The sequence below is a fragment of the Protopterus annectens genome, chromosome 2.part1 (assembly GCF_019279795.1).
Source record: "Protopterus annectens isolate FY-2018-M chromosome 2.part1, PAN1.0, whole genome shotgun sequence".
Lineage (NCBI taxonomy): Eukaryota > Metazoa > Chordata > Ceratodontiformes > Protopteridae > Protopterus > Protopterus annectens.
In genome coordinates, this window is record NC_056729.1 from 262,232,754 (window position 1) to 262,248,014 (window position 15,261).

General features: G+C 38.2%; 1 protein-coding gene across 1 annotated transcript in view; it reads left to right on the forward strand.

The window, feature by feature from the left end:
• BANK1 (B cell scaffold protein with ankyrin repeats 1) overlaps positions 1-15,261 on the forward strand; it is a 1,951,135-nt gene that overhangs the window by 1,192,630 nt on the left and 743,244 nt on the right. The window contains exon 10 of the mRNA XM_044063440.1: positions 3,384-3,452. Within this exon, the coding sequence (XP_043919375.1) occupies positions 3,384-3,452 (69 nt within the window). The remainder of the gene's footprint in view (positions 1-3,383; positions 3,453-15,261) is intronic.

Here is a 15,261-nt window from a genome sequence, read left to right on the forward strand (position 1 = left end):
TATCTGTCGTTAGCTTATAAATGGTTCAGTGACAATTATGACCTAGGGAAGGCATAAATATTGTGAAAGTTAATGGGAAAGCCAGCTAAATCTTCTTTACATCCCTAAATAATTGTCTGTCCATGACATGAACATCAAGGACCTGCTCTGGCCTCAGAATGCTATGGAGGCATGCCACATGTCCAGGGCAGGTCTGACACTTTGCCAGAATTGACTCATTTTGTTAGCAAGAACCCGGCAGCATGAACATCCTGGGAAAATAACTTGTTTGGTGACTGTCTGTATCACTACTGTGATGTAAATGGTGGCATTGTGACTGCCATAGAGAAGTACAATACTCTGGAGTATGAGTGTACACCGCTGTCCACAACCGGAGGACCTAGAAAGCTGCCATGAGTGTGTGTTGATGTATTACTGCTCTTTTGATTGTTTTTATGTTGGGGTGAAGAACTGTGTATGAGTAATAAAGCATTTTTGCAGTTTTCTGATGTATCTTCCATTGCCTTCACACTCAGAGTCTATATAGCCAGTGGCAGTTTACTCTGCATAGCTGTGCTGGGTGCTATATCCATGCTGCCATACTTTGTTGGGTCCAAGAATAAATGTTGTGGCACAGTCATACATTGACCCCATACCCTGTCATATCCCCAACAACCATTTTGCAGTCGCTTATGGATCACACCATTGTGACTTTGGAAGATAAAACTGTGCAGTCACTGCTTTTCCATGCTGCACCCCTGAGGATTGACAGTGCTGCCTCTGTTACTGCCATGTTGTATTTTGCCATGGTCATACCAGCCAGGCTTTTTCCTGCAGTTCTTTTGCCAAACAATTTTAGCTCCCATTTGAGTAATTGTTTCTACTCTATATGATATATTCAGTGTGTATGTGCATGGCCATTTGCGTCATGGTTCTTCCAATCACAACTGAGTAATGGATAATATCCTCAGGGCATGCATGTGAGCTGTTGTGCTTCACCCTTTAGTAAAAAATGTGCTTTGTCATCTGTGCTGTTGATATTCTAGCCTCTTGTGATTCGTATAGCTATTGCTGAGCAATTCTAATTTGAGCAGCTGCATGTAAGCCAAAGGCAGCACTGTTACTATCAGAGATATGGAGAAGAGGAACAATGGGTCATTAGCTTGCTAAGGAGGCCTAAAGCTGGGGGTAAAGGGCTGATAAAAATAAATAAATAAATGTTACCATTTGCACTTTATATGATGTGTGGCTGCATGCTGTGTAGCATTCTTCTTCTGGTCAGATATGTTCGGATAGGTGTAAATGGATGGGATGACTGAGCAACAGACGTAGGCTGAAGAAACAACGGACAATATATCCTAGCACCTTAGAAGATGTCCTCTGGTTAACTTCATTCATCACAAATAGTTGCAGAAAGACAGGTGCACTCCTTTTAGTTGATGTGTGCTTTTTATCAAAAGTGATGAAATGGTGGGTTCAGCTGATCGAATCATGCCAGATGTTTCAAATTGAGATTGGGTTACAGCGGGGATCAGGGGATATGCTCATTCTCAACTATATGCAAATTGTGGAGTTGGCATGTATTATTAGCAGGGGGTGTAGGGGGTATATGGGGGATTGCCCCTGTGAAAGAAACATCTTGTGTTATTATTTTTTTTCAATCCTTTGTGGATCGATGTTTGTTGATTTCAACTGTTAGATGGCGAGAATTGGTGGATCAACATATAGCATTTTTAAAGGAAGGTTATGCTTCCAAAATAACTGACTGATTACCTGACAGCAAAAAATGTAAAAGAAAAAAAAGATTTTTTGTTTTTATTTTTTTAATTTACATTTTGAAGTTTCAAACCTTCAATGTTGTGGTCTAGATCATAAGAAATTCGAATATATATATATATATATATGTGTATATCAGATTATCGACTTTGTAGAAATTTTAAAAAAATATATCGAAGGAGACCATAAGATCAAGTTTCTGGAAAACTAACCCCCCCACACACACACACACACACACACACACACACACACACACAAAAACCTATCTTTTTTTGCATTTTTGCAGGGAGCAAGCCCCCCTGCACCTCCTCCTTCACCCCCTGCAAATTATATATACCTACTCCAAGATCACACTGCATTGAAGAAAAGGGTAAATTTCTCAGTCCTCACTGCTGTACATCAATCTCCATTCAAAAGCTTTGAATTTTCAAAAACTCGATCATATGGTCTCATCATATGGAGTTCGAGTTCCTAAAAACTCAATTAACTGATAGGGATCCATATATATATATATATATATATATATATAATGTTTATAGTATGTGTGTATATGGGGGATATATATGTATGTGTCTGTGTGTACATTTATATATATATATATATATATATATAGAGAGAGAGAGAGAGAGCATGGTATCGCCTGACTTCATTTGCCAGCTTTATTAAATTAAAAAAAAATACTGGATGCTCAATGTGCCATTCAAAGTGTTATGAATTAAAAATACACATTTAAATGTATATTAATAGACCATTGTCAAATGTCTGCTTGGCCTCTAGCAGTGTCAAAATATTTGTTTACACACACGCACATATAAACACTCTAATTCAGGGCAGCTGTAAAGAACTTTACAGGTGCTACAAGGGGACATTTCCCCAACACAGAAGCATAAATGATGTGGGGGTTCTGTGTGTGAGTGTATTGTCCTGCTATGACCTGGGGAGTCAGCTAATTGATTTTTTTCTACCAGTGTAATTAACGGGTTGGCTGTGATAATACTGAATGACTTTCTGTGTATTTGCTACAGACTGTTAGTAGGTATCTGAGATACCTTGGGGGGATAAACTACCACACAATAAGTATACATTGTTCTGGTATCTAAGCTGTTGTAGATGTGCAAAACAGTTACTAACTTTCTAATGTTTTTTTGTACTAGATGCTCAGTATTGTAAACCTATCCTACATGATCTTGCTGTTGTAGGATTTCAGGTGCCCCTGGTTGGCATTTTATTTTTTCAAAATGTGCTGAAAACAGTAATCATCCATTAAAGTCTGGTTTACTTTTACCATACCTAAGTATGTTCATGACCTTTTATTACTGACTGAAAAGATAATATTATTGATACAAGACATAAATTAATGACCAAACATGCCCTTTCTGTATATTGCATTATCACATGTTAAAGGATCAGTATTGCATTTCCCTTTAACTTTGCTGACCATAGCACTTTGCAACCCTAGAATTGCTAATAATACAGCCTTTAGAAAATATTTTTATAATCAATGACAGAGGTGTTATTGCATGTGGCTCACAGTATAGTATATTTGTACTTAAACTTTGATCACATGCAAGTTATATTGCAATATATTTGCAGCTGCCCTCATAACAACTTTTTTATTTTTTTGACAGTGTTCCAGCAGAAGTCTACCCATCCTCAAGCTGGTATCGATAAATTATATACTGCTGTCAGCAAACCAGGTAAGGAGCAATAGTTAACTTTCCTCGATCCTGACAGTTTGATGTGCTGCAAGGATTATATTAATTCCCATAAATGCTCTTTTCGGGACTTCATCCTAGCTGCTCAGTATAATTGCGTACATAACTGTTTTTGCTTACAACCAGTATTCTTTGATGTTCTTTGTTGGTTCTGGCAGCAATATAAATTCCTTTATTTTCTTGTAAAGTGCCAAGGCTGACCTTAACAGTTGTGGAGCTCAGTTGGACCCATTTTATCATGCCCCCCAGCTAACCCTACTATCTATTACTTCAAGCCACCTCTCCACCTGCTGGCCTCCTGGATTTACAATTATTTAAGATTGGGTATCAGCAGTATATGCTATTACTGTGCATTAAAACAAAATAATATATTACTTTATTAGCTTACATTTTATCATAAAACATGTTAAAACAGAAGCAGAATACTGTGCTCTTGGATTACCCCCCCCCCCCAAGTCAACATTTCCTTCTGTTGCTGTCTCAGGGTCTGCTCACTTGGGCCCTCTACAAGGGGCTTATATAATAGTATGCTAGGGATCTGTGTAAAGATGGCTGTTATTACATGGGTACAGCCAGGCAAACCAGTAAACATGCTCCCCAAATTATTGAACCTTGATGAGAAATAAATACTGTGAAAGGGCCCTCCTCTGTGAAGTCTTTTAGGAATAAGGGGAAGGACACATGAAGTGTATACATATGTATGTACATATGTATATGTATAGTATATATATGTGTGTGTGTGTATATATATATATATATATATATATATATATATATATATATATATATATATATATGTGTGTGTGTATGTATGTATGTATGTCTGACAGCAGCTATATATATATATATATATATATATATATATATATATATATATATATATATATATATATATATATATATACACGCACACACACCATTTCAATCAATCAGGCATGCTTTTATGTTGTCCAGAAAACCAGATAAAATTCAAAAGCAGGCAATGATGATACCCAGATGCTACACAGAGGGAAACAGACAAGAACATAACCAGGGAACCAATTTCTGTGAGATGGCAATACTAATCACTGCAGCTGTGTGGCAATAATAAAGTTCCATCACTCAGAACTTGTGCAGACCATCAAAGTGAGTCCCTTATGGTGTACAGTGCTAGTGTTTGACTGTGATGGAAAATGCAGAAAATATGGTAAACAAGTTACTCCTCTCAGTTTTGTTAAGAAATAAAATGAGGACTGTTCCTCATAACCATGTACATTGAGATGTATGCATACCTGATTGCCTACAAGGGTCTAAGAAAACATAAACTTACCTGCTCTATACTGCATGAGCTACACCCCAAATGCAACATTCTTTTACAGACTCTCTGTAGACCCTAATAATGTTGATGTCTGCAGACTCCCAATGCCATTGTGGCCATTGCCTACCAATCTGTTCTAGGTTTTCTGCTCACCTACCACAAATGAGATTTTAGAGTCTCGGCGAATCGTTGAGTAGATCATGGGTGAAACTGAGCAGAAAGCTTGGAACTTAAGAAGGTGCATTGCTGTCTTTATCAGCTGATGTGGCCACTACTACTGCCAACTGGATCACTGTGGCAGGACTATGTTGTAGTAAAAAAAGATAAAAAAAAGATGTCTTGGTCAGCTATGCTTAAGGCCAACCATGAGTGCAAAATAGCTCCAGTTGGCCTAAAGCCAGCCTGTAAGGTAGTACTATAGAATTAAAGGCACAGATGTACAGTAATGGAAAATATCAAAATCTATAATGAAATGCATCATAGGATACCTAAGATTATGAATCAACATTTTGATGTGTTTCTAAATATTATTTTAGTGCTGCAGAACTTGTTAATTAGTTCTACATTTACTAAAGCAAACAGAAAAGTTTAAATGATGGAATGACTTATTCAGGTTCTGCCAACCACATGCTTAGTGTGAACATAGAAAAGAAGCACATACATAAAAACCTGCCCCACATATTCTCAAATATATTTATTGATATGTGCTTTATTACCTATTCTGAAAACATGCCCCATCTGTTTGCCATCGTCTCCATGAAGTAATATTTCTTCATGTCCAGCCTGAAGATGGAACCCTCTAAATGGAAATGATATCCACCCATCTGAACTCTCTTACAAGCTGATAATGTGTTTTGTGTACTGACAGCATGCCTCCTATTTTGTTCATAACTTCTAGAAGGTATAGTTCCAAGTTGTCCAGTCTTTCCTCACTTCTCATACCACCAGGTCTAAAATGAAATAAAAAGGCAAAATTACTCACAATGACAGTAAACACTTTATTTAAAAAGATTAAGCACTTCATCATTCGTAAGACATTATGAAGACTTCATCAATAGCAATCCAGTCAAGCAATTCATGGAATTATATAACTCACATAAAAACACACAATTCTGCAAACACATCAGTTGATTGTGTCATACAGCCAAAACAACCCTCTGAAATTGCTGACTTTAATTTCAAAATTTTAGAACTCTAGACATGCTTATTCTGACCATTTGGTTGTGTTAAATTAAATCCAACTGCCACACCAAATCCCTAAAAAAGTACATTATTTTTGGTTTTGCTCTTAATGTCTTACATGTATCTTCATGTACCCTATATCTGCATCATTTTTGACCTGATATAAAAACTGCCACATGATAAACATGCTACCAAGTAGATTGCACATCTTTGAAATGACCAAGGAGGCCGATAAACCTTTCAGGGAGATTCACTAAAGCCTACATGGTTGTTTTACACTTGTGTGTGCATCCTGGTACAATGCACACACGACAGCAGAAAGTTTTAGGTTCAGTAAACGCTGTGTAGTTGCACGCACCCCTGCTCAAACATGGTAAAGACTGTGTTTTGCTAATTACAGCATACGCAGCTGAATTGCATGCTAATTAACCAATCCAACATGGTTTAGCTATTCAATAAGCTATAAAACATCCATGTAGAGTCTGTGCTGGTTTGTCCTCTGTATTCCAAAACTTTTGGAATACAGCCACGGAAAGGATTCTACACAGACAGAACCATGTCAACTGCTGCATTTACAAGGTAAGTCTTGAGCCTAGAGTGTATTGTGTATTAATAGGAATGAGTGGTATAGCCTTGTATCACACTAATAGAGCAACATATCCTTGTTTCTGTCATAACAGTAACTCACCTATGCTCCCCCACCCCAGAATGAACAGGAAAATTACATAATTCGCTAACAAACCCTCTTTGAAATGCTAAAACTTCTATCAAAGGAAATATACCTGAAACATTTGTACATATTTATCACACAACATTCCATGTTCATGTATTGGCAGTCATTTATACCTCTAAAACAGCTTGGCAAATATGTCCAAGCCATCAGTACATTTCTAACTAATGCATACAGACAATAGTGTAAAAGTCTAGGATTCAGATATTTCTTAAATATATTAAAGCACATGCAGTATGTAGCTGACCAAATGGAAACATACCTTCTGAAGTTCAGTACTCCTCTGTACAGATATATCCTGAATAAACTGTGTTATGTGCAGTCTTTCTAACATAAATAGGTGTGCTTACCATCAGTTTGCCTATCTACATGGTTGCCTTTATGGTGTAGATTCAGGGCTGTTAGCACAGTGAAGATGCAAATGAGGTGTGAACTGATTAGAATTGCTGAATCACAAAAAGTTGGTTCCATGTAGGAGATGTAAACATAGTGCAGGCACTCCCTCAGTGTTTGTTTTTAATGGGTTGCAAGTATGACTGAAAAGTGGTTGGGAGAAAGAAAACACAGCAGCACTGCAGGTTGCCTTACTTCCACTGGGTGTGTCAGGCTAGATCTATATTGTTAGATAGAAGGTTGGAAATGTGAGCAAGCAGCACACATGACACAGGTTGTGTTCCTTAACATCCATCCTGCCCTTTATTTGTTGGCAACTGCATATGATATTATTCCACCTAATATCCTCACACATCTTAAGGCAAATGATATAGAATGGCTTACACACTGCATGTCTCAGAGTACTGCTCAGATAAATGAAAAATGGCCAACAAACATAGAAATGTAAGACAGAGCTGTGTATTTGCAAGCAATAATCATGACAGGTTGCATGATCACTATGTGCACTACATCTAAAAATAATAAATGTACAAATAACACTTGCATGGTTTGATATCACTGTAAATGCTGTTGTAGTTGGTTGTGTGCATATTGAGTTATGTTATTTGCTGCAGAGATGTTTGTGTGGCAAAGATGGCTAAGGCACCCATCCTGTTTTCTGAAGGTACATTGGAGTGGGAATTCAAATCCAGACCTATGTAGAAATATCTCATGTATACTAACATTTTCTAGTGTGTATGTCATAGATTCATTTTCCTTATTTTAAGCACCTCTCCTTTTTTTCTTTTCTTTTTTTCTTTTTTTTTTTAGGGGGGGGGCACTGTTTCACAACGTGCCACTTAGTGCAAATTGGACAACTGGCCAGACAGGACCCAGACAGAAACCAGATGCATTCAATAAATACTATTAGACATTGCATACACCCACTATACTTGCTCATCTTCTCTCTTTGTTATCACCTAACTTGTATGTTTTTACTTTCTTCCCCAGTACTTCACTCTTGAAGGTCCCTCCCTGCATCTGGACTCTAAGAATTCACTCCTGCAAACCCTCTGATGATTTTCCAGGACATATATACCTGCTAGTCTGGGCCATTCAAGGAAAACAACTACTGTTCGGACCGCATTTATGTTCTCATCTGAACGTATGTAATCTTGCACTAGACTTATTAAGCTAAGAATACCTATCTATGTTAGTTTATCCTTCCATGTGTGTGATTTAGCAGCTTACCGCAGTCCGTTATCACCCCCTCTCCCACCTGCATTCCGTAATTTCTAGTCCATTAACTCCAGGTAGCTTATTCTAAAAAGGACTTCCCTAAATTAGCCTCCCCTATCTTATTCCTTTTCTAACTGCTATCCTTCCTTTCTACTCTAGGTGGCAGTACTCATACTTCCTAGAGCCTGTATCTTTTTGAACCCTAATGTCCACCATTACCTCTATTTGCCTGTAACTACCCAATAGCCTCCTAAATCTCTTTCCATACTCTCTGAATCCTAATCTAACCCCTCCCTAACCTTAAACCAGCCAAAAGATATAACTCCCCTATATTTGTCTTCCTTGTTCTTACATAAAGTAATACTTTATACAGGTTTTCTATCCATTAACATACTTACCTTCCTGTGAACAGCAGTGGCTGATACTTTTTCAGCTGGTCTCTCTCACTCTGTTGCTCCATCCCGCTCCGTTCGCCCTTCGGGCTCACTCCGCTCCCCTACCCTGCCCCCAATTTTCACCCGCCCCCACTACTCCTACATTTATTCCACTACTAGACACATCCCCATCCTACTCCACTCCAATCAGATAGATATCATCATAAACTCACCAAACCCTTCTCATTGTACATCACACCCACTAATTAAGTAACCTACCTCCTCCCCTATTACTTAAGTCATACTACTACTCCTCACCTGTTCCTCCAATCTACCTCCTACCTTTTTGCTCATCTCCCCAATCATCAAAATGTGTACATTCACCCCTTTACAACTTAAACTACTGATTATCTTAGCCTTTCTATCTTCTTTTGTAAATACTTACCTCTTAACCTCCTATGAATACCCACTTTACTCTACTCTTCCATTTCCCTCTAAACACACCTCTACACCTATAACACCTCTCTTTCCTACCTTCTTAAATCTCACTACTCAAACCAACTACCTACTAGCCAAATACCACAGGCCAGCACCCTTCAAGTTTAGCAAACAAAAATCTAGGAAACTAATTGACTGCTTTTGCAAACTTCTCCAGCCTAAATATTTTAAACTCCTCCACTCACTGTTGGATGGGGATATTCATCCTAACCCTGGCCCACACCATGCCAATACCAATGCCTATAAAAATCAAAACAAAGCTACTTCTTTATCATCTACCATACCCACCAACTCTCTCTCCATTGCTCATCTCAATATACAAAGTATCTGTAATAAAATTACTGAAGTCCATACTCTGCTAGAAATCCTCCTATTTGATATTTTATGTTTAACTGAAACATGGCTAAAGCCTTCTATTAAAGACAATGAAATCACCCCACCAGGGTATAACATCATTAGACTTGATCGCAGTGCCAAAAAGGGAGGAGGGGTAGCAATTCTCTATAAAGCACAATTCCAAATTAGTACTATAAATCTGATTTCTACCCTAGATTATAATGCCAAAGTTATCAGCTCCAAACTACAACTCAACCCTACTAAATCTATAAACATCATTTGTGCATATCTCCCTCCAGTCAATAACATTAACACACTAGAAAGTATCCTCAGTTCACTTGCCACCAACCTCCCTCAAGAAACATTAGTCCTAGGTGACTTTAACATTGATTGGAATTCCTGTAATAATACAAACCCCACCTCTCATATAAACCTACATGGCTTTACACAACTCATAAAGTGTCCTACCAGAACTAATAAAACCAATACTATGAAACCACCTTAGGCTGGATTCTTACTAATACTCCCCAACAAGCCCACCAATCAGGTACCCTTCCAGATAATCTAAGTGACCACTCAGTAACTTATGTCATTAGACATAAAACCAACCTAACTTTACCTACCACGTATAGAACATTACGTTCAAAAAAGAAATTTAACTCTGAACATTTTCAAGCTGAACTAATACAATATAATTGCTCCCCACTAAAATATCTCCCACTTAATAAAGCAGTAGAATACTTCATTTCTACATTCTTATCTATCCTGGATCATCATGCCCCAAGTCATACTGTTAGAACCAAAGATAAGGCAGCACCCTGGTTGACCAACAATACTAGGCAAAAAATAATTCTCAGAAACAAATCTTTGGCTAAATGGCATGCCACTAAGAATCTAACTGACCACCAGAACTTCAGAGGGCTTAGAAACAGTACAAAAAAGCCACCCTAACAGACAAAAAAAACGATTACCTTCAATTACAACAAACCTCCAAAAAGGAACCTAAAAAATTCTGGGCCAGTATTAATAACCTTTTATCCCCAGGCCAGTCTATTACACCTAACCCTCAGGACTCTAACCCAGAAAATCCCACACAGATAGCCAATGACTTTAATTCTTTCTTCACTAATACTATAAAGAATATACCTGGTGCTTCACTAATACTATCCAAACTCTTGCTAATCACCTATCGCCCGACACCTCAAACCTACTCTTACCTACTTTAAAACCACCTCCCTCCCTTCATCTACAACCTGTTTCTACCTCCTTTATCTCATCACTGCTCCAAAAATTAAAACCTACCACCCCCTTTGCAGATAAACTTCCTGCAGAATTCTTGCAAATAGGAGCCAAAGCTATTGCCTATCCCATTTCTATTCTGATAAATAGGTCTATAAATGAAGGAATCTTCCCTTCCATCTGGAAGATATCTCACATCATCCCTCTACACAAAGGGGGAAACTCTAATGATTACTCACATTTTCACCCCAAAGCACTTCTATCACCTATAGCTAAAATCATGGAAAAATGTATCCATAAACAACTACTTAACCACCTTCTCCATAACAACCTACTTCCTAACTGTCAGCATGGATTTAGACCTTCCCACAGTACCACCACTGCTTTACTCTCCTTCACCATCTCCATCAACAATAACCATAACAACAATAATTTATCATCTTTTGTCTTCATTGATTTATCTAAAGCTTTCGACATGGTTAACCACAAACTTCTTATGCACATACTAAAATCTCTCTCACTTGATCCTCCTTCCTTAACTTGGTTTACATCTTACCTTGAAAACCGTCAGCAGGCAGTACTCTGGAAAAGCTCACTATCTAATCTCCTTCCTATCTCTTTAGGTGTACCTCAAGGCTCTATCCTTGGCCCCCTTCTATTTTCTATCTTTATTAACGACCTCCAATCAGCTATCCCAAACACTACCTGCATACAATATGCAGATGATTCTACTATAATCTGTACTGCTACCTCTCAAACTGAACTTCAGGCTCTTACCCAAAAAGCTTTTACCTCTATTGAACAATGGTTCTTAGACCATTGCCTACTCCTCAACCCTAAGAAAACCAAACTGTTATTATTCTCACCTACCCGTAAATCTACGCAACTAAACTTCACTCTCACATCTACTGATAGTACTGTCATTTTTCCAGATTCAACTACAAAATTATTAGGAATAACTATTGACAATAATCTCAGCCTTGACACTCATATCAACAATACAGTAAAATTAGTTAATAAAAAAATAGGATCCCTTTACAGAATCAAACCCTTCCTTACACCCATAGCAAGGACCACATTAGCCAGATCTCACATAATCTCTACTCTTCTACATGCTTCCCTCATTTACACTAATCTCTCCAAAATCAACCTTAAGAAACTAGCTACATCTTATTATAATATTGCTCGATTTGCTACAGGATCCCCATTTAGAACTCACCACTGCCTGAACCTAAGACAACTAGGTTGGCTTGAACTCCCTAACCAGCTTGTACTTCAACAGCTCTTAATGACTCACAAGATCCAATACCAACCAACTAAAATACCAATACTCTCTAACCTCATTTCACCATACAATAACCTGAAACATCTACGTTGTTCCAACAAACTACTGATTAATATACCCAAACCCAAAAACTCTGCAGGTGACTCCCTCTTTTCCAACTCTGTTGGAAAAATGTGGAACAAACTCCCCTCTAATATCTCATCTTTATACTTTCACCCACTTTTTAAAAAGCAACTGAAAATGTATCTTAATAAACACTGGCTTTGTTCCTGCACCAACCCTGATTAACTTTCCTTCTTCCTCTCTCTCTTTTTTTCTTACATGATTCTTTCTTTCTCTTCTCCCGATATCCTGATAGCTCTCCCTCTTCATAATATCTATGTAGATGTATGCTATCACATATAAACATATATGACTTTCGTAATAAAAAAAAAATATATATATATATTTTTTTTTTGTTTTTAATACATCATATGATTACACTTTTGGTTTTTGCTCCTATCATATTTGTGTATTATGTGTATTAACTAGCTCTGTTTATAAATTTTAATCTTGTATTGCCTATTCTCTATTTAACTTGTAATGACTGTTGGAGCTTTTCTCCCCGGGCCTCTAATGAAAATGGACATATATCCAGCTAGACTAGCCCGGTCAACAAATGTAAAATAAATAAAATAAATAAATAAAGGATGTTCAAGGTGGTCAATAGTGAGACCTTAAGAATGATTACTAAAATAGTGAATGTCATATAACTATTCCAGTGGCAGCAGTTATAAGTGTAGTGCTAGAGTACAGATGGTCCTGGGTGCTAGTACAGGGTGTACAACATTTGTTTTACTGTTGGAACATTGCAGTTTATAGCAATGAACTGCTTTTTCAACCTTCTTGTGGCAACAGGTGTAAGTGTAGGACTGACATACACATGGTTCTGGGTTTGAATACAGCATATTCCATGCACTTTTACTGCTGTTGCACTTCCCATTATAGTCACTCTCACTTATAACACTTAACATGGTGTAGCTGATACTAATTATATGTATGAGGGCTGAGGCACTAGTATTATGTCAGTTATGTATTCCCTTATCTATGTATTATCACATTTATTCTCAAATGTATGACTGTGGGTATACTGTGTACATCTGGACTGCCATGGCCTTCATATTTGTCTAACACACATACACAACTGCCTGTACACCCAATATCCTTGTATTTGCTTTGCTTGCCACTGCTGTGCTCCACTTACCATTATACAAATGTGGTGCTTGGAGGTGCACACTGCCAAGTACTGTGTTTGCATGATAGTAAGTGGAGCGCAACATTTTCAAACAGTGTGCACATGCTCCCAGAAAATGATATGAATGGAATTGATGGGAAAGCATCATTCTCCATTGTTGTAGATCTGTGGTAGACATAGCAGAAGTTTGTGGGGAAGGTGTCAGGTTTAGGATACAGAGATGGGGTATCCAAGAGTCCAAGATTGTTATTTATTTATCCTAGTGAAGAGCCACAGCGCCAAGCTGTTTCAGGGTGATTATTCTGGCTCCCAGTATAAGCCAGAAGCTTGGTATAGTTTAGCCTGCACTACAACCAATGCCAATATTATCCCCTGCACTGGTGAACAATGTAGGCATCACTACAGTGACCATTAGAGTTGGAAGAGGGATACCCTCAGCCATTGGATCAGGGAATTTAGTACTGCAGACATCCCACACCTGTGTAGGTATCAACTACAGACAGTACTTTTAAGACTTAAAAACTGAATTTAGGCAATACTGGTATTCATAACGGTATTATATTCTGTTCTGTTTTTTCCATAGGGACCGAGAAGTCAATGTACAAACCCATGGACCTAGATTGGCGAGGATGAGGGAAGCATGTCATATGTATGCAGCAGAATAGTAGTGTTATTCTAGCATTAAAAGTTAAAGATTGCATTTTGGGTATCTTATAGAGTTGTATCAAACTTGAGCATGCATATCTCAACTGTAAAAGTAAGTATGCAGGCATTAGATTGTAGCACAAACCAAGAGTACAATCTTAGACTTTAGTCAGAAGTTGTGGATTCAAAGACCACAGTTCCCAACTATACAATAAGTCTTGATTCTTCAATTATGTGTAATTTAAAGATTTAAAGTAAAATCTCTATGCTATTAGCACACATGCCCTGTTGTAAAGTATAATCTGTATAATTGGAACATGTGTATGTGCAATATAAGCACATATCAAGGAGTACTTGCTGCAATCTGCAGTGCAGTGTGCATCTGTTAGGAGTTGGTAGTATTAAAAGTAAAGTTAAGATAATAGAGTCAATTAATTGTATCAATGTATTGTGTCACATATGAAGGTACTAATCTTGTCTCTTTTTTTCTCTCACCTCAACACTTATCTTTTCTTTTTTTTATTTTATTTTGTGTTGATGTCATCCATGTGTACCAATCAATAAATGCTCCACAGCACAGCGGGGTAAGTCTGCCCCATAGGATCCACTTCCCCCCCACTCCACCAGCTCCAGCACCATTGCTTAGGCACATCTGGGAGCCAATCTGGCAGTGCTGCCTCTGCTGCCCCTGCACTACCTGACCCCACAGTTAGTCCTGCCCAGAGGTTGGTTCATTGGTATCCTCCGGAAACAGTGGCAGAGGTGGTGATTTTGTCACCCCGTGCTGAGATACCAGGGATGGTGCATAGGGTTGTTTGCTGCACTGCTGATGCATGCCTACACTGGCTGGAGAGGCTGCTCTCCCTCATTTTACATAATACCAGGAGGAGGAGACACAGATGTCAGGATTTCAGCTAGTGATGGAATGAGATGACAGTGATGACAGTCCAGTGGATGAGAATTCAATTCTCACTGTCACCCAGCTTGGTGACCATGGGTTCGTGATGTCTCCATCCTCACCCCAATTATGGTGCCCCTCAACCTTTTGTGTCCATCACTGTCCCTGTCTCTTGGCTTGTCTTGTCTGTCTGCAATTGCTTCCTCACCTACCCAACTTACCTCACCCACACATTCCTACGTCCCTTCCCCAACATTCCTCTTTCTCTCAAAAAAATAAAAACGGACACCTGTCCCACAAAAAAATGTCCCATACATAGCTCTCCATTTCACTCACATGTCTCCTTGACACACTTGATTTGGTCCAGTTGGCTATACAATATGATTGTGTTGTGGTCACCCCTCTCTCTGGAAGTGGCAGTCTAAATTCTGTTAATATTCTGTACATATGATCATTTTTTTA